At 41.5% G+C, this 20,038-nt stretch overlaps 1 protein-coding gene across 9 annotated transcripts in view; it reads left to right on the top strand.

Annotated features, from left to right (window-relative positions):
* Window positions 1–20,038, top strand: part of ST6GALNAC3 (ST6 N-acetylgalactosaminide alpha-2,6-sialyltransferase 3) — a 518,301-nt gene that overhangs the window by 222,462 nt on the left and 275,801 nt on the right. For 8 of the 9 annotated variants that reach the window (XM_072754848.1, XM_072754850.1, XM_026004724.2 and 5 more), the window contains one exon: window positions 9,128–9,322. In XM_072754848.1, the coding sequence (XP_072610949.1) occupies window positions 9,128–9,322 (195 nt within the window). Of the gene's footprint in view, window positions 1–9,127; window positions 9,323–15,688; window positions 15,831–20,038 lie in introns of those variants that run through there. The other variant, XM_072754854.1, reaches the window with a different exon arrangement.

Here is a 20,038-nt window from a genome sequence, read left to right as displayed (position 1 = left end):
TTTTGATACCACCATACTTCATTGATTTTAAAATGTTTTTCTTCCCACACATCCGAGAGTGAGGTGCGGGTTATACTCAATACCACCTTGCAGCCACTCACAGCCTGCAATGAAGTTAAATTCTCCCAGATAGGATTTGCATTGTTTCCAACAGTCACCTGGGGATACTACCAACCTGAGACCTTTAAATTGAATTATTTACTGAGAGTTTTCTGGAATCACAACGGTAGTGTGAACTTGTATCAAAAACCTGCATGAGTACCTGCTTGTGGTTCGAATTCTCAGGGGAGATTATTTTTCCTTTCTCTTCTCTTGCTGTGCCTTTCTGAATGGCAGCTTTATTTCTGGAATATTCTAACTTTAAGGAAATAGCATTGTGGTGTCTTAGCTTTTTGCAGAGGTCTGTTATTAGACTCCCCATCTTGCTTTCCTTTCCACCATTTTTTGAGTAACCGTGTATCTGACAATTGACGGTATCTTATTGTTGATGAAATACTGTTACCAATAAAAGCTAACATTTACTGAGTGCTTTCCCTTTGCCAGGCAGTGCTTTTAGGGTTCTTCATAGGTAGTGACTCATTTAAACCGTTAACAATCATAGTAGGTAGGTACTGTTGTTTCTCCAATTTCAGGTAAGAAAATGGAAGCACAAAAAGGTTGAGAGCAACGTGCCCAAGGTTACATACATCGACTCGTGTAGCGTTACCTGACCACCCCGAGTCTACTGATAGGCTACTGGTGAGAATCTGTTTCATCCAGGTAAAGTACTTGCTGAGGGGTCTGGACAGAGTCACAGGAACTGGGTAGCAAAGGGGCTTTAGAGAATGTTGAGATGCCAGCCTGAGAGAGGGAGGGAGGAAATGACAGATGTGACATGAGACTTCCAGGCATCCACACTTCCTTTCCTACTTCACTGGTTATAGGGAGAATCACATGGGGTGACAGGTCTCAAAGTGTTTTTAAAGACAGATGCTGTACAGTATTAACGTGGTGTAGATTCACAGAAAAATTAAGGGTCCCATCATTGTTTTCAGGGTTGTCATTGTCATCATTGTCGTGATGTCTCCGGGGATGACCCCCTCCCTCATGACACCGGGATCACCAGAAGTTATCCTCATCTTCTGTGTCCTGAACAACCTTGAAAGTAAAAATTGGATTCTAAGAGACAAATTCATCTCTGTAAGAGTGAAAGATGCCAAGCAGATGTTTATAGAAACTAAAAAACAAAAACAAAAACAACAACAACAAAAAGGCCAGTGGTCTATAAGGGGGCAGAAAATTAAACAAAATTACCTGGTCTGGTTCCCTAATTATCTTCATTGTCTCTGGTTAGTTAGCACCTCTCTTCCCTCTCCAGAAAGCCAGGGGTACAGAGGGACAACAACAGGCAGACTGGAAGATATTTGCTCCCCTAAGTTCCAAGAATTTAATGAAAAAAAAAAAAAAGAGGTCACCTCTTCAGGCTCACCTTCTTCAGGGCAATCTGTCCCAATCTCTGATGTTCTCATCATGAGAACTGGCCCTTGGGATTAAATTTCCCTGTGTCTATCTGCACAGCCACACGGAGAGACGTTGCTCTCTGGGCCCCTCGTTCTGCATACTCAATACCAATCTGCAGCTCTATCTTGTGTAACTGAAGAATTTTGATTTCTCTCTGCCCTGTGACAGGACATATGCCGAGGCAGTATGATCAAGATGAAAGGCAAAATGAGATAAGCTGGCTTTATGTAATTTTTCAAAATGAAACAAACTCAGTCAATGTAGCCATGATTGTTTTCATTGGATATTATAGCAGTTCGAAAATCAAATCAGGACAGGAAAAACCTAAGTCCTCTCCTCAAACAATATGGAAAAGATGTGTAGGCGTACAAAATATTTATTGACAGTTTTCATTATGGTTTTAATATAGGTGTTAGACCATTCAGTGTGACCCCTTATCGTGTCACCTGACAGACTCCTAGTGCTCATGCTAACTTGAGCTTCTCTATGGTGTTTGCAACTACAGGGGATCCCTTTGGGCAAAAAAAAAATCCCTGAAGAAATTTTGGTTACCTGTAATTCCTCTCTAGGACTCTTCTGCAGAGAATAACATATGACAGTGGTGCCCATGAGAATTCTATTGCCTTGGTTTTTGTTTGTCGCGTTGGTAATTCTTACTGGACTGTACCTGTTTCTGATGGTGACACATTGACATGGGTTCCAGATTCTTAAAACAGGTCACCATATTGAAGGCTGTCTGCTAATTAATTTTTTTTAATGAAACCATCAGCATTATGCTGTTTCGCTGCATCTTCCTTGTGTAGAGGGATTGCAGAATTGTGGAGCTAAGAAAGGAAGACATCTCCATGTTAGCCTGTTGGTTCCTAGGAACTGCTGGTAATGGGACTCCATTCTATTGATTGACAAAGGGCACCTAATATTCTCTAGCAGAAGTGGAAAAGTAATTGCTTTATTTTCCCTGAGTGCTAACCAATGGTACCCTGACGTTGTCTTGTTAGTACTGGGAATAAAGCCAGAATTAAATTTGCCTACAAATTACTGATTTTGAGGTAAATATAATTACCATGCTTCAGATCAGCCACTTAATTTTCCATATGAATTATTTTGTTTATTGACAACATGTATTACAAAATCTACTTAGGGTTAGTACCAGTTTTTAAAATTTCCGAACCGGTCCTCTAAGAGTGTCCCCTTCCGTATGAGTAAAATCAACAGCTGGGTTAATTCATACACTGGATCACAGGCTCTGGAGTCAGAATATCTGAGTTAAATAACTGCGTTTAATATTTTCTTGCTCTGTGACCTTGGGCAAGTCACTCAGTCTCTCTACATCTCTATTTCTTTGTCTGGAAAATGAGGATTACAGACGTATTTCTCCAACTCATTACACTCTCTAAACATTGTCTTCTACTAAGACTCTGATGACTGTTCATACGTAAATACTCTATCTGGACTTGAATCCTGGTTCCCCTTAGTAGGAAAAGAAAAGCCAGTCGCTAAGAGCAACAATAGCAGTTTTTGTCTTGAGAATTTACTGTCTATGAGTGATATCTGGTGAAGTGGCCCATGTTGCTCTTGTCATTGTCTTTCCCAGAAGGGTCTTTCCCACCTCCTCATCCACAGACCATACCATGTCCAGAGTGAGCTTCCCAAAACAAATCTGGTCCTGTCTGTCTCTCACACAGACCTCTTCTTTGGATTCTGTGGTGTAAGTCCAGATGCCTTGGTGGGATATACAAGACCTTCCAGAGTCAGATCCCCTTCTGCCTCTCTAGAGTGGATCTAGAGAGATCCACTCCTCCTGCCCTCCTCAGAGTCTACTCCCAAACTACATTTCTTTTAGGCCATTACATTTTCTTCCGCAGCTTTATGCATTCTGAGATACTACTTATTCTCTTATCTTGATCTTGTTTGGCATTCACTACTGTCTTCTTGATGACCTCAATGAGTCTGTCCCCAGCTCTGTTGCCTAAGGTATGGACTCCGCCAATTTAGGTCTGGCCCCCTGTTACTACCTCCCTTGCGTCATCCCTCCTTCCAACAAATGGGTGGTGTTTTCCCTCAGAGTTCACTAGAGTTTAATAAGCAGGATCCAGTGTGTTGATTTAATAGATAAATAAAACAAATGAAGATTTTATCTGTATACTCTGAGCTTTGCCAATTCATCCTTGTACACATGAGAAAAGGCTTTATTGTATTTTGGGAGAACCACATTTGGAGCTTGGCCAATGGCACAAGGTAGAATTAAATTGATGATACAATTTTGTACATGGGAGAAGAATTTTTATTTGATAAGGTCGCAAATATGTAGTGGGTAGACACTCGTCAATTTGTGAGGTGTTTGGGCACTCATATAAATAACACAATCAACGCCAATATTTATTATGGATAAATGACAGCATATGGACAAAAATATATACAGTTTTATCCTGGAAAGCAATGAGTTTAGTAATTAAATAATACTACTTAAATGGAAACATACAGCTTTATATTATTGTTAATTATTTATGAAAAAGAAACCAAAAAAAATCTATCAACTCGCTAAATTAAAAGGGTAAAGACTTCATCCTGAGGTTAAAGACCTTAGGTAGAAAGAATAAAAACATACAAACCTTAATATAGCTTGCAAATTTGCTAGGTACAAATATTTGCAATTGTTTTCTCCCTAAATCATGAATTCTCTGTGGGTGTTATTTTGAAATAGGTATTTCTGCTATAAGTCTGATAAATGATATTCCAACTCTAAAGAGCAAGCAACTGGAATGCCACATTTTTGATGCATATTTTTGCAGCACAGAGGGGATTAAATTCTAAATGTCTCAGCTGTTAAAGGCCCCTTCAGACTTGCCCAAAATGAGGAACAAAGAAGGAGAAAGCTTTCCCTAAAGCAATTCATCAGATCTATTTGGGCACAGTGACATTCTCTCAGAGCTTGTGTGGGTAAGTTTCACTGAATAGTTCAAGGGTGTGCAGCTGCTTGGAATATTTGAAAAAAAGATATCTCCAAGTTTTTATCATGCAAGCACATGGGCTGGCCAATTCTTACCAACTGGCTAGTGGCCAAAAAGGCTCTGACAATTAGTAGTTATATCATGATAATAACATCTCCCATTTTTGAGTACTCACTGTGTGCCAGCGCGATGCATTTTCCACCCGTTGTATTATTTTAAGACCATACTTCTTTTTTTTTTTTTTTTTAAGTAGACTTCATGCTGAACACAGGCTTGAACTCAAGACTCTGATGTTGAGAGTCACAGGCTCTGCTGACTGAGCCAGCCAGATGCCCCTAAAGTTCACACTTCTGATCTTAGAGGAATGACCTATTAAATTCTTTTTTTTAATTAAAAAATTTTTTATTAGATATTTTATTTATTTGTTCATGAGAGACACACAGAGAGAAGCAGGAACACAGGCAGAGGGAGAAGCAGGCTCCCCACAGGGAACCCAATGTGAGACTCGATCATGGACCTGAGATCATGCCCTGAGCCAAAGGCAGATGCTGAACCGCTGAGCCACCCAGGCGTTCTGAGGAATGATCTATTAAATTTAATGCCTATTTTTGCAGTATGAAAACTTTGTCAGATGGAGCTTATACATTATAAACTTGGTGAGTACTTGCTGCTGTTTTTTTCCTACCTAGTTGCTGGTTGTTGGATCTGAGATGCCCCGATTACTTGAGTAAAGGCAGCAGTGATCACTTCCATAAACAGATGGGTAGACGTAGGGCATAGAAATAGGTAGAGTCTTCTAATTTGTCGAGTGCTGATGGACTCAAAACAATCTCTAGAACAAGTCACTGATGGAATAAGCTTAAGTAACTGGAAACAAGGCACCGTGGTGTGTTAGATGGCAACCTCAAATATGATGACGTGATTGATGCGTTTTCACTTGATTGGAAAGTGAAGAATGTTTTCGTATTACAAAGCATAAGCACTTTTATGCGTTTCTCCTTTCATGATCCTAATGTAAGATGGATGGGACAGATAACTGGATCTGAGTGAGTTCATTTGACCTACTATTTTTTTGTGTTTCGATTTGAACCCTGTCTACTTCCTTACTGTCATCTCCCACCGCATACGGTCTAGGTACTCTTTTGACCAAATCATTTGCAGGTTTCTAACCGACTTCAGGCCTTAGTCTATGCTGTTCCCTCTGCCTGGAAAGCCTTTCCCATCTTCGCTTGTCTAACTCCTCCTCATTCTTCAGGACTCCTTTTGAATACTGCCCCCCTGCCCCAAACCAGCATTCCCGGAACCGTCCCATGCACACCCCTTCCCACTTCCTCTGAGCTGGCCCAGCGCCCTGTGCGTGACCTCCACTACCTCATTTGATGTTTGGCATCACACCCTTCTGTTTACTTTCCAGTTGTCCTAAGGTGTGACTCTGGAGGCGCTGTCTTATGGTCTTTTATGGTTTTATTTCTGCTTCTCAGCACCTCACCAAATCTGTACAGGGCATGGGCTCTTGAGTACGTGGGACTTGAAGAAGGAGATACATTCCTGTACATCATACACAGTAGCATGTTGTGACTTCTCCAACGCCCCGGACCCTCTCTCTCTCTCTCTCTCTCTCTCTCTCACACACACACACACACACACACACACGTCTCATTGCATTCTGCTAGACTTCCAGGAGCCTCATCCACAGTTTGCGTTGTGATCGCCGAAGCTCAAGGTCATGCTTTGGCAGGAATGACTGCCAGGTGGAGGCGGATGCCCATCCGTGTTGCATAGTGTCGTCCTCGCTGTCTCCAGTGCAGAACGTGCTGGAACTCCTGCATTTTCTGGTGAAATTTCAGGGGGGCAGGGTATCAGCCCTCTGAGAATGCTTTCATGTTCAACGAGAGTGCTGAAACGTAAAGAAAGGCAGAGACTCCGGTCGAGGCAGGGCCTGAGCCATGAAAGGAACACCTCTGCCCCCCGCAGAACACCATTCCGGGTCGAGCACAGGGGTGTCTGTGGGGCTTCCATTCTCCATTTGCTCCCGTCATCCTCTCTGGGCTCATTATTTGGTTCCCTTTGATAAAGCATGGGAGGCAGACGTGGATTACTAGGGAGCAGACTTTGACAACTGTGATTTCATTTCAGTTTGAAGCCTCTCTCCACAAACGGTTGATTTATTTTCCTCTCGTGTATGTATTATGTGTGGCTGTGTAAGATCAGGGAATTCAGAAAGGCCCTCTGTGCCTTTGTCCCCAAGCCCCCAGCCATGCAATGCAGTGCAGGTACCAGGAGGGCCAGAGAGCCCTGCCGATCTCTGGAATAGACAAAGGCACGGATCCCATCTGAGTCTCCTTCAAAGAAAACTGCTGCTTTGCAACAAGCTCCCGGATGGCGATAAAAAAGGTTCTTACCTGTTTACTTAATGGGTGACTGGCCTCTTTGCTTTTATTTAGCCATCTGTTCTGGTCTGTGTCCCTTTAAACTTGTAAGATCCATCACCTCATTTAAGCTGTTACCTTGACACATTGCAATGTTGTGGACATAATGATTCCACAGAGGAGCAAATTAAAACAGTTTTTCATGATTAGAAGGTTAAATGAGGTAAGGCGGTGGGAGTTAGTGGTGAGATAAGGGGTTTTGAGGAAGCAGAACTCAAGGGACTTTCGGGTGATTGAGAAATGAGGCTGGCTTGACGGAGGGATGGGGCCTTTACAGATGATGGGGGCTGAGCAAGAGCAACGACTTCCTTTGGGGTCTCTGGCTTCTGGGGGCTTATTCCACTGTCCTTATAGAGACTGGGATCGTGGCCCAGGAGGGGACAGGGGCTGGCTTTGGGTTCCTTTTTCTCCTTTGGGATGTTCTGTGAAGAACAAAGAGAAGCTTATTTCACCAGGCAGTGGTGAGCTGGAAACACAACAATGACGCATACGCACTCGTGCTGGGAACGTTATCTGGCCTCCCTTAAGTTTGAAGAAGAATCAAGGGCCAAGACTAGCTTCACGGAGGAATATCTCATTGCACCTTCACCCTGGACTCGAAGGCAGGATTGTTTCTGACGCCTGCCCTCTGCTCCACATTTTCTTCTTGCTCTAGACTTGACCTTCCACCTGCCCCCCAGATGGCTCCATTCAGACGACCCGCCATCTGGATGAAAACGAGGACTTAGAAAGCCCAGGGTTTTATCCCCTTAATCTTTTAAATCGGTTCTTGCTCTGACTGCTCTGGTTTCTCCTGATAGGACCAGTGTCCTTGCAGTTACCTATCTAGACTCAAACTCTCAGGCATCTCCGAATTTTCCATCGGCACCTCGATCCCATCAGGAGCCACGCTCTCTGCCTACCTCCTTAACTGAGTCTCTCATATCGTTTTCTACCTTCGTGCCCCTCACCACTGCTCTGGTGTCCACCCCTCATTCCCTCTGTCCCAGCAAGGTGGAGCAGCGTCCTAACTAGTTGCTGCCTATCTTTAGTTTCTCCTGCTCTAAAACATCTTAAGCACTGACGTTTGATGGTAACAGTCACCTTTAAAAAAATTAAACAAGCGAACAAACAAAACCCCCTTTGGTTTTCCATCACCTAGCAAACTCCGTAGACTCCTCAGCGTGGTGCTGCAGGCGGCCTCCGTACAGTTACCATTTGGGTTTCCAGCTTTTTCTCCTCCTCTGTGCCCCAGGAAGACAAAGTGCTGTGTAGCTATGAGTAACCCCACATTTCTTGCTGCCTTGCGGGGTTCCCTCTACCTAGAAAGCGTCACTCACACATCTGCACCGATTAAAACTCATGCATTTTATCCAGCCCCATCTCAACAGCATCTCTGCTTTCCCCCACCCCAGTCAGCTGCAGTTGCTCCTGCGCTTGTTCCATGGCAACACGTTTACAGGAATGTTCTTACGCTGCTTGGCATAGATTTTTTTGTCCCGCTCATATTCTTAGCTTTTTGAGTCTTACCTTTTGCATGTTCTATAGCACAGGCGAGGTTTCCTGCATGTCATGCGTGCTGGATAAAGAAACAAAGTAGTTGCTGATAGAGTGTCTACAAGGATGTGAAAAATCCATCCACTTATTTGTTCATTTGTTGATTCGCTCAAATGTTTCTTGGGCGCCTACAACTGTATTAAGGACCTGGGGTTCAGAGAGATCATTATGACAGTACGTGCTCCTTCTCCAGGACATCACGATTAGATGGAGGAAAAGTCACGTAAATAATTATACGATGAAATATATGCAACAATAGATGTGCCTGCGAGGTATGAGAGCGACAGGACTACTTGTTTCCAGTAGGGCAGATAGGTTGGGGTGAAGGGATGATGGTGGAAGGGGACTGAGCAGTTAGGAAGGGCTTCCTGTAGTTGGGAATGTGTGGTTTGCATTTGGAAAATGGAAGAGAAGTCGTTGAGGAATACAGGGAGGCGAGGAAGGGTAGGGATAGAAGGAAAGGCGACGTAAGAGAGCTGCCCTGCTTGCTCTCAGAGGCTCACCAAAGCGACCCGGTCACCAAATGATTACATTCTGTCTCCAAGTGAAATATCCTCAAGGGCACAGTCCTTTGATCCCTTTGAAAGAAAAAGCGAGAGAGAAATAAAGAAACCTCCCTCTGTGACTACTTTTGGTTGAAAGTCATTCATTTGTTCATTCATTCACTCATTCTTCTTCTTCTTCTTCTTCTTTTTTTTTAATGTTTTGTAGCGAAAGTCAATGATTGCAGTGAGCTTCATAGCCGCGTTCCTCTTCCTGCTGGTTGTGCGCCTTGTAAATGAAGTGAATTTCCCACTGCTGCTAAACTGCTTTGGACAGCCTGGCACAAAATGGATCCCATTCTCCTACACATATAGGCGGCCCCTTCGAACTCACTATGGCTACATAAATGTGAGGACACAAGAGGTAAGACCTCAGAGGGTTTCCTAGGATTCGTGAGTATCCAAGGTAACAGGCTCCCAATCACTGAACTTACTCTCTCTACCCCTACAGGCTTCTTTGGGTCCCTGGCATTTTCTGTCTTCTCATTCTTAGACGTTTACTGACACATGCCTAAAGTCTGCTGACCCCGCTACACCAAATCCTCTGATTCACTAGCTTCATGTGGAGTTGAGGAGGCAATTACTTGTTTTCCTGGTGGTTTGTGGCATAACATACATATCTTTCTATTTCAAAACTCTGATCAGCAGTTACCAGCTGGAGAACTGGCTGGCTTTATTTCCTGGAGGTCAACTGGTTGGGGACAGCTCTTTGTAGAACTGCAGAGAAGCATTTATTTTCTTTAAAACTCTGTAATCCTTAGACCCGGAGCTAGAAAGGCCAAGCTGATTTTAAAATTCTCTATGGCTGCAGAGATAATGGGATTTAAAGAGTTTCCAAGTTTAAAGGGGTTAAAATCATTTAAGTCCCTTAATCACTGAACCTCTAAATCTTCGTAGCCATTTGGTAGTACAGGAGAGGATGGAGGCATATGGACAACTGGAAAGTATGCTACAATGTGCTAATAGCACGTTTGCAAGCAAGGATTTGTATCGTGGAGGGAAGTAAAAAATAACGAACCTCCCAAAATGTGTGAAGTGTCAAGAAGTGGTTAATACAATTCTTTTCACTATTTGTTTCTATAGGGTGGGATAAATGCGAGATTAATATTTATAGACGTGAAGTCCAAGGCTATTTGAAGTTGTTGGTGACAAGGGTGCAAGTCACCTCACTGGGAAGAGTTTTGGATCAGATCCCATTGGAAGGCCACGTTGTAGAGATACTAGAGAGGAGACTTAGGTACAAAAAACTAGCTGCTCCTGTCCTGAGAGCTATTCTTTTTTTTTTTTTTTTCTGAGAACTATTCTTAGTATCCAGGGAAGATTACTGAAAGCTGCCTTGGCCCATCCCCTTTTGTAAGCAATATTGTACCTGAGTCATTGCTTCTGGTTAATTTGGTTTTTTGAAAATTCTTTTCTGTATCTGTAGGATTTACAGCCTTTTTATTAGACCTTTAAAGTAAAAAGAAAAAAGCACCATTAATAACTGGTAAATTCTTAGGAGCCTTGCTTGATGTTTATCCTTTCAATGGTTTTAAATTAATTTTTTAAAAAGTGCCCATTGCTTGCATTTGTTCAGTGTCCTAATAAATTGATTACCTGTATAAAGATGGATCTCTTAGAGAATCGTTTGTGTCACTCTCATCTTCTGTTACTTTCATTTTTGGCTGTTACTGAATATTCTGTAACTGCTGGATTGTGTCGATCATCTCACAAGTGCCTGTTACAGGTAGAAAATGAAACGTGAGTAAAATGTCTCATGAATTACTCTCGTGAGTGAAATCCCACCAAATATTAAAGATCCTGTCATTTATCTAAATATTAATGGATTGGATCTTGGAGCAGTACTGGAAAACTGACCTCAAGATGCAGTTCTTTAATTAAAGTCACATCAACCAGGCTACCTTTGAAATTCTGTTGGTATAGTTTTTAATATAGTGAATTTATCAGATGATACTGATCATTATTTTGCTCCCACAGAGGGTCCATCTTGGGAGGAAGCATGATTCCTGGAAAGAGTTTTTAAGCTTTGGAGGCTCACAGGCATGGGTTGTGTGCCAGTTCTGACATGTAGAAAGTAAGGACAGCAACAGTAACTGTCAAAATTATTATAAATACCAGATTGGCAAAAAATTAGGAAGCTGACTATAGCAAGTGTTGGTGAGGATATAGAACAATAGGATTTTGTTTTTGAGAGAGAGAGAGAGGGAGAGAATAAGAGTGAGCCAGAGAAGTGGGGGCAGAGGGCGAGGGAGCAAGAGAATCTTAAGCATATTCCACGCTCAATGCAGAGTCTGACGCGGGGCTCGATCTCACAACCCTGAGATCATGACCTGAGCTGAAATCAAGAGTTGGATGCTTAACTGACTGAGCCACCCTGGTGCCCCTAGAACAATAGAGATTCTTATACACTAGTTTGGGTAATATAAATTGGAACAACCATTTTAGAAAAAAAATAGCTTCCTGCTATCGAGTGGAGTTGAAGATCTGCAATACACCACGCCCCAGAATTTCCAGTCATTGAAATACTGGAGACGTTCATGAGCACACGCACCAGGAGGCTTATGTGGCAGCATTATTCAAAATAGCTAGAACCTGGAAGCAACCCAAGTGTCTGTCAGAAGGAGAATGGATTAAAATTGTGCTACATACCCTGAAATACCCTACAGCCATGAAAATGAAGAAACTGCTATGCATGACACTATGGATGAATCTTACATAAACAATTTTGAGCCAAAGATGCAAGAATAATAAAATGCAGAGTGTGATTCTGTTTCTAGATCACAGGAAACAGCAAAACTAAATGATGTTGCTTAGGGACATATATCGGAGATAAAACTACAAAGAAAAAAAGAATAAGAAAATTATCGTCGTAGAAGTGAGGAGAGAGTTTGTTATCAGGGTGGGTTTCTGGATATGTCCTGTCTCTTGATCCAGTTGGAAGTTAATGGGTGTTCACATCCTGAGTATTTATTAAGCACACGTTCATGTTGTTTCACTTCTGTGCATGTCTATTTTATAATAAAAAAAAATTCAAAAATATATCCTGAGCCCAGGTAGGGTATTTACTGACCAGGAATCATTACAAAGCATTTCACCTAATTTAACAGCAGGAAGTAATTAAAAAGAGGCAGCGGGGCATTAAGCAACCTAAAACAAACTAGAAATATTTGAAATAGGCAATTTTACCAGATGCAAAGACTTAACAGATATACAGGTAATTTATTCCTCTAGTCTCTGCATGACCGAGAGTTTCCATATTGTAACATGAGTGCAGGTGATGAGCGGGAAATTTTGCATGGAAGTTGAAAAACAATATAATAATATCCAAAGAGAAGGATGGATTTTCCTCAAACAGTTTTAGGATAAATTGAGAGGAAGGCAAAATTTGGTGGCTCTTTACCTCCCTTTTCATTGATTTCATCTTTCCTTCTCAAGAGTTCCACCCCATTCTCACCCCCATGTCTGCGCTTCTCTCTTGCTCCCAAATGCTCTGTGCGCTGGCCCTCACCAGATAATTGGCCTCAGATGTAATCCTTGCCAGAGACGGTTGCATTTAAATAAGGCTTGCATTAAATAAGGGAAGAAAAAAATCTTCAAGAACCAAAGTAATGTAGCTTACATGATAGGTGGTAGACTTGATGTTATGAGGCAAACAGCTTCAAGAGTGACCCTCAAACCTTGCTTCAAGGATGGCCACACACTCCTATGTTCCTATTCTCTCCAATTTAATCAGGAGAAGAGTCAATAGCCATGGCTTAGCTGAGTCAAGTGGTCACCAAGCTGATGTGTTTATTTTAATATCTTGGTCCTTGAGGTTTTCTCAAGTTTCTCAGAAGAAAGCACAAGCTTCCTAGAAACCGCCAGACTTCCAGGAATTTTTTGAGCATGCAGGCATGCCAGCAATGATTTCCAGACAGACCTAGAACATCTGCAAACGTGATCATTGCCGATGATGGCTTTATTGCCTGATGCTTTAGCTGGACCAGACGTTGCCGCCACTGAATAAAGGTTTGATGAGCAAAACTGTTTACCAGAGAGGATCTCTCTTCACTACCGTCTAAAACAAAGTGGGGGTGGGGGGGGGCCAGAATTAGGTTGAAGATATAGTGGACTTTGGGGAGAGCTGGGTTGCTTGGGAGCAAAATCTGATTCTCTGGTTCCTGTTAAAAATGAGATGAGCTCTGGTCCCTTTGGCTCGGCTCAAGTGGAAGTATAGGCAGTCTTATGAATCTACGGCAGTCTGTCTTGAAGGCCTCACAGATGGTAAATTATACTCTGTTCAAGCTTGGCTTGATTTTATCAATCACCCTGTTCTTGAATGACCTATTCTCAAGGGAAGTGCCCAAAGTAAAAGTACAAGGAATACAAGAAAGATTAAACAGGTGGACTTGCTTATATTTTAGATTGTGGGAGTATTTTTTTCCCCCCTGGTTCAGACCCATAAAAAGGACTATGTTTTGAAAACTATGGAGACTTATTCTAGAGGATTTAAATTGAAAGAATTAAAATACCCTTCCCACCAACGCATGGACATTCTAAAAATAAAATAATTGGTGGTTGGCTCCCATTCTTTGCCCTGTGGCCCTTCTCTTTCTTAACCAGTATAGGCTAAAGTCCTTATCTTTGGGGAAGGAGCAGTCTTGGGAGGCGGGGAAGTAAAATGAGTATCCATGAACTGGGTAAGTGCTGAAGTCCTGAAAGTCCCTGCTGGCCTCAGAACCAGGAATTCCTCATCAGTACTTCTGTTTGATCTGACATCAACCATAAGGTAGTACCAAACTGAAGTGTGGACCTAGGGAGGTTTAAGTTTTTCAGTTGGCCTTGTACTCCCCCTGCACTCCACCCCGCTTTAATTCCTGATCCCCTGGCTGCTCAGATTTGCCCGCCAATGTCTTTACTGTGTTCATAATGCAACTCTCCATTTTACTAGGACTGTATCTGGGGGAGCCCACCTATAGCATTATGGCAGAGTTACTGTATTCTCATTTGACCTTGGACATGGTAAAAAGCACATGACACCCAATGTGTTTCAAAAAAAAAAAAAAAAAACCCTACCAATGCTTGGCAGTAACCCATGAACACTGCTTTCTCCTTAATGCAAATGTTAATGATTTGTTTTAAAATTAAGGAATTGTGCCAGATGGGAAGGTGTAAAAGGCTAAGTACTGTAGGGCTTGGTTCAGATAGCCATTGTCTCTCCCTGTTTGAAATCATGGCCGATTTTGAGGAAAGGGAAGGAAATGAACTGCAGGCTAGATTCTGTTTGCTTTCTAGACCATGGAATTAGTCACTGTGTTGTCTTTTTTGTTGGGTGACCTGGTGTGAAGACACTGCTCAGAGCAAGGAACCTGCAACTTATTTGCATTAACTACTTAGATAAGAGAATCAGGCTCTGGCGATCAATAGGATGCCCAGCCAGATCTTCCTGGGGATCAGTGGGGGTGACAGGTGTCTCCCTCACATCTGATAAAAGAATATAACATGCTAGAGCCGCAGAAGATTTCTGGTGTTTGTGGAGGAGTGCCCTTTCAGCTGGTACCTAAAGATGTGCTAAGTGAAGAGACACAGGATTTCTGGAACATAGCAATCAAGTTGTAGGGCTGCATATTGATTTGCTTAACAATTTAATGAGGCCGAAATATGCCTCTTTTAAAAATGAGAACATTTTAAAGCCTCAAGTAGACTAAATAAGAATACTTAGGATCAGTTGCTGTGACAGACAGGCCGTACTAGCCTAATTAAAGATGTGCATAACATATTGATGTTGCAATAGAATTTCCTGAATTGTGGTTATAGCAACAATTAAGGAACAGAGCTGACTTTCTTGGCAATAAAAGCACACACTCCACAAATTCAAATAAATGTACACATGTAACTAAAACTGACATGAATAGGTTTTCTATATTTGGGAATATAGGCTTTGGGCTTTACATAAGTATATTGAGAGCAATTATATGCAAATGAATGTTCCAGAAGTTTAAATCTGATCAATTTAATTGTTAATTAAATTCTGAATATTCGCATTAGTGTAATCGTAAAGCAAAAGAAATTTCAACTATTAAATTGTTATAGAAAAGGAAACAACTAAATTAACATATCGTAAAGATTACTTATTTGGCATGTGCATATTGGATGCATCATTTTTAAGATAATTTATCTTTTCCCTAAGTACGAGGGCATATATTTATTGAGTGGAGAGGAGGTGATATGTTTCTCAGTGGGATCGTGAGATAGCAACTCCCAAGCAGTGACTGCATCTCCAGGCTGTCTATGCTCCAGGACTGCATGAGGCGGGCCAGACAGAGCTGCGGGCTGGAATAACTCCAGGAAGCTTTTGTGGGAGAGGTGAGACGTGTGTAGGAGAAGGATTTGGATGGGATGGAGAGAGGAGAGAAAGTTAGTTGGGGAAAAGAGCAGGAGCCAAAGTTCTGAATAGACACTGCCCATTTTGTTTCCAGTCTTAACACTCCCAAGAGGCCAAGTGCCACCAAAAGTCAAGGTGGATTTCTGCTGGCCATGCTGGTCACCGCCAGTGCCTCCCACTCCCTTGATCCATTTCTTATCTCTTTCTGGTTCTGTCAGCCTTGTTGCTAATCTCTTGCCTCCTCATTTTGTTTGGCTGGTTACCCCAAGTCTTGGAGTGCTCTTACTTTGGTCCTACTGTCCCGAAAACTACATGTGGGGTCACGTCTAATAATGCTTCTCTCTGTGTACCCCCCACATAGACATGGCGTCCCGTGCCCCGGGGACCCCACAGGCACTGCTATAGGCCTGCATGATCCTCCGACTTTGCAGAGAAGGAAATCAGACACCTGTGGGGGCAATAAGTAGGCCAACCTGCCTGGAATGCAACTTACTCTTGGGAATAGAAGGTAAACTGTGCATTCATTGAGTAATGGTGATGTAGGATGTGAATGGGATCCCTGAAAAGGGAACAACCATGTGTATACTTAGCAAAACAGTAATATATACATAAATACACATTCATGAACCAATATATATAAACATGTAGGAAATACATACATACATATGTATACTTTCATGGATGCAATTTCATGAAATTGAAATTGCTCCCATGCTCACAGGACAGTTTATATTTTCTTAAATATGCACATACTATATATGCATGTATACTATATTACATAATAAAATCATTAAAATATATGATTAGCCAGTTAGGTGTATGTGGTGTCTCTTATGCTTGTCTCCTCTCTGCCACCTCCTTATTACAGAAATAGTCCCTCCTTTCTGATGACAAGGGTGAGCAGAAAATTCAGGCCAGTGATTGGCCAATCAAGTGCTTGGTCAAAAGATGGACACATGGCTCAAGAGAAACTGTTTAGAATTCTTCCCAGATTTTATTGTTTTCTGGGTAATGCTATGCTCTTTTCTTTGGTCATAGAGCCATTGAGATGTGATTCTCTGGGTGGTCATAGAGCCATTGAGATGTGATTCTCTGGGTGGCAGTGGAAAGAACAAGACCAAGGCCCTGAGAGAAGCAGGAGTCAGTTGCAGAGCTAAAGCGAGGGCCTGAACAAATGCTCTGGTGCTGAGACCAGCCATTCCTGAAGCCAGTCTGCCTTCCTCTGTGGTTTGGGCACATAAGCTAATAAATCCCTCCTTTTTACATGTGCTACTTTGAACTATGTTTTGGTCACTTGCAACCAGGGTCTTAGCTGATACATACATTATATGTTGTAGGTGTTTTGTAAGAACAACAACCAAACATTTTGAAACTCATCTTTAAACAAGGGGCTGCCTGCAGAATGAGAGGAGCTATTTCTCCAAATCCATACTCCATACCTGCTGGGAGGATGTGCACGAGGAGACATGTCTGTCCATCCATTGGTCAGATCAAGTGTCCACAGAGATGCACACTGTGTATCTTCTTGCTCAGGGATATATATTTAAGAACCTAGCTTGTTCTTTTGAGGGAGTAAAGCGAAGGTCACAATGTCCCAAGGTCATCAGCCTGAAAAATGGCCAGACAAGACTGATTACTTACTGACTTTCTAGTCTTACTCAACTGATAAATCATATAGTTTTATTATAATTATTCAGATGAAATCTTCCCTATTGCTATGAGGCATCATCAGTCAAAATAGATTGATTTTCACTTTACAAATCACATTTGTTATTGATGAAAGATCCATTATTATCATAGTTTTCAATGTAGTAATTGGTTCCCTAGGAAGATACAGGGAATTTTATTCATCACAGAACCTTAGGTAGATAAATGCCCATTTGCCAGCTGCCATGTTAACACACTTGAAAGGGGCCTCTCAGAAATTGAAATTTATTTGTGACAAGCAAGGAAAGACAAAACAGAGCACCCACGCATGAGCCCCTTGATTTGAGAGTTGAAAAAGATGACCGTACTAGGGCCCCGATGATACGAGCTTGGGTTCACCTTTCCTCAAGTTCCAGCTAATAGTCAACAGAATGACTAGCACAAAACCATTTATCAAGTGGCAGTTAGTATTAACCATGAATATTAGTCAATCCCCAAATATTTAGTACGTGCTTGTTCAGTTCCAGATCATGTGCTAGGGATCAGCAAGAAACCTCACTTTCCAGAAAAACTAAAATTGGGATTCACCAAGAAAGAGAATGAGAAAGACCCAGTTACAAGTGTCCTGGAACAATACCACCTAAAGGGCACTGACATTCAGCACCACAGGTTTATTCCACTGCTGTTAAGAGTAGAGAACGTTCAAGTAATTTCATTTAAAAAAAAAATATTTATTTTTTTATTTAAATTCGATGAATTAACATATAATCTATTATTGGTTGCAGACGTAGAGTTCCATGGTTCATCAGCCTTATATAATACCCAGTGCTCATTACATCACGTGCACTCCTTAATGTCCATCCAGTTACTCCATCCCCCGTTCCCCTGCCCCACTCCCCTCCAAAGACCTTCAGTTTTTTTCCTATAATCAAGAGTCTCTTATGGTTTGTCTTCCTCCTCTGACTGTGTCTTCTTTTATTTTTCCCTCTCTTCCCTTTCAATCCTCTGTTTTATTTTTTAAATCCCACATACGAGTGAGATCACATTAACAATTGTACTGAATGTCTGGAAGATCATTTTTCACTAAGTAGATGGCATCAAGTCGCGATTTCTCTAGCCTAATGATTTTCCAGAGTAGGCTTATAAAGGCTTACTTACAAAAGAAAAATATTTATTAAAGAATTTTCATTTCTAAAGTAATTCTATAGCCCCTATATCAAATAGTCTCCTACAGGGAGATGGTGTATCTGGTTCATTAAGCAATCTGGCTTAAAGGAAAAATTTGAAGTATCTAATAAACAGATGATTGATATAAAAGAAAATTAAATTAAGAGTTCTGGCAATATCTGTCTAAGAGAACCCAACAGGTCTCTTGCTGTAACACCAGGTTCTGGTGGATAAAATAAGACACCTTATTTAATGCCCAGCTGACCTTGCCAGGAAGCAGGGAAATCTTTAGACACCCGGAAGTGAGAAGGAATGGAAAGAAGTAAGCATGAATGGTGACGGTGTGGTTTCCTGGGGTTTTATTAGACAATAAGAACCTACCCCTCCCTATTCCCCATTCCCCACAGGGCCCTAAAGCTGGGCTTTTACAAGCTCTCCCCTAGTGAGAGAAGAGGCTAGGGGAAAAAACCTAAAAACTGGCACAGAGGGCAGATAAGGAGGCTTACTTTTATCTTCGGTCTTTGGATAACAAAAACTTATCTCTGGAAATTCAAAATGCTAGACCTCTACCCTGGTGGTCTTACAGTTTGAATTTTACTACTTGCATTTCTAGGAAACCTTCAAGATGAGAAATCAACCCCAAATTTGGTGCCCAGCTAGCGATAAACTGGGGCTAAAGAGACTACAACTCCTCTGGAGGGTGTTCCCACAACTCAGACACAAGGGAGTCTTCAAATGCACCATTAAAAATGACAATACCCAAGGAAGCAGTCTGTTTATTGTGATTATTTGCATGCTTTGCTGTAGAAGATATCACTGTTGATTACCGTGTGTTTCCCTGTACTTAGTTGTGGTGTTTCATCGTATCCTGTGTGTCTGTTCTCTCATCCTCCTCAATGGAAGAATTAATTCCAAAATACACCTGGTTCAAGGCATTTGGGAGAAGGGATCGTAGACCTGTGTACTTAAGCACTTCACGTGCCATTATTTCTTTTAGTCCTTACAGACTATATGCTGTTTTACTGATTTAATTAATAATCACCCAAATTGGTGATTCTGTGCCAGTGACTTTAGTTGTCCTGTGAGGGAAAAGGCAGAGACCGAGATTGCACTGGCCAGCAGATTTCATTAAATGGTTTCATGAGGGTTCGTCAGTTTGGTCAGAAAGGTCATTGGCTCACACTTGCTGAATGCACGGCATGCTGTGCCCCATGGTAGGCTCTGGAACTGTAAAGATAGAAACACTTTTTTTGTTGAAAAGTACAGAGCAATTATTCATAATGTTAGGTGGTGATAAGCGAGATGGAATAGTATATGTGGAGGATGGTTTCACCTCTTGAAATGTAGACCTAGAAAGGTTTGGAGATATTAAGCATAGTGGTCTTTGTCTAGATGGTATTTTAGGTGAACTTTCTCTTAAACATGCTTTCCAGTTTTTCTAAATTGAATGAGTAGTGTACTTATTATTTTAAAAAATTACTAGAATTAAGCACTTTACTTTTAAAGCAATATCTATCTGAAACATTTCAGAGCTGTTTCCATCATCGACAAAAAATAGAATTTAAAATAGCTAAATAAATACTTGCTTGGAGTATCTTAAAAGTGAGTCTTCTCACACTCCTTACGTGTGGGTTGCTTATAGTGACTTCCTACCAAAAAGTACAATATAGAAAGAGGAAAAAATAGTAATTTTATAGTAAGAAACCTGGCAAATACTACCTCAGCCAAGTGAACAAGGTCAACATCAATAGTGATAAATCATGTTGGTAGTATATACCCTTGGTGTGATGCCATGAAATGACATTTTGCTTCTATGTTCTTCTTCTCCCAAACCCATAACTCCTGTGTACTCATGAGAAAAGCCCCAGACAAATATAAGTTGAGCACCATTCCCTCAAAAAC

This window comes from Vulpes vulpes, chromosome 3, assembly GCF_048418805.1.
Source record: "Vulpes vulpes isolate BD-2025 chromosome 3, VulVul3, whole genome shotgun sequence".
NCBI classification, from domain to species: domain Eukaryota; kingdom Metazoa; phylum Chordata; class Mammalia; order Carnivora; family Canidae; genus Vulpes; species Vulpes vulpes.
The sequence above is the reverse complement of the archived record's forward strand: the minus strand, read 5'-3'. Positions and strand labels throughout refer to the sequence as shown.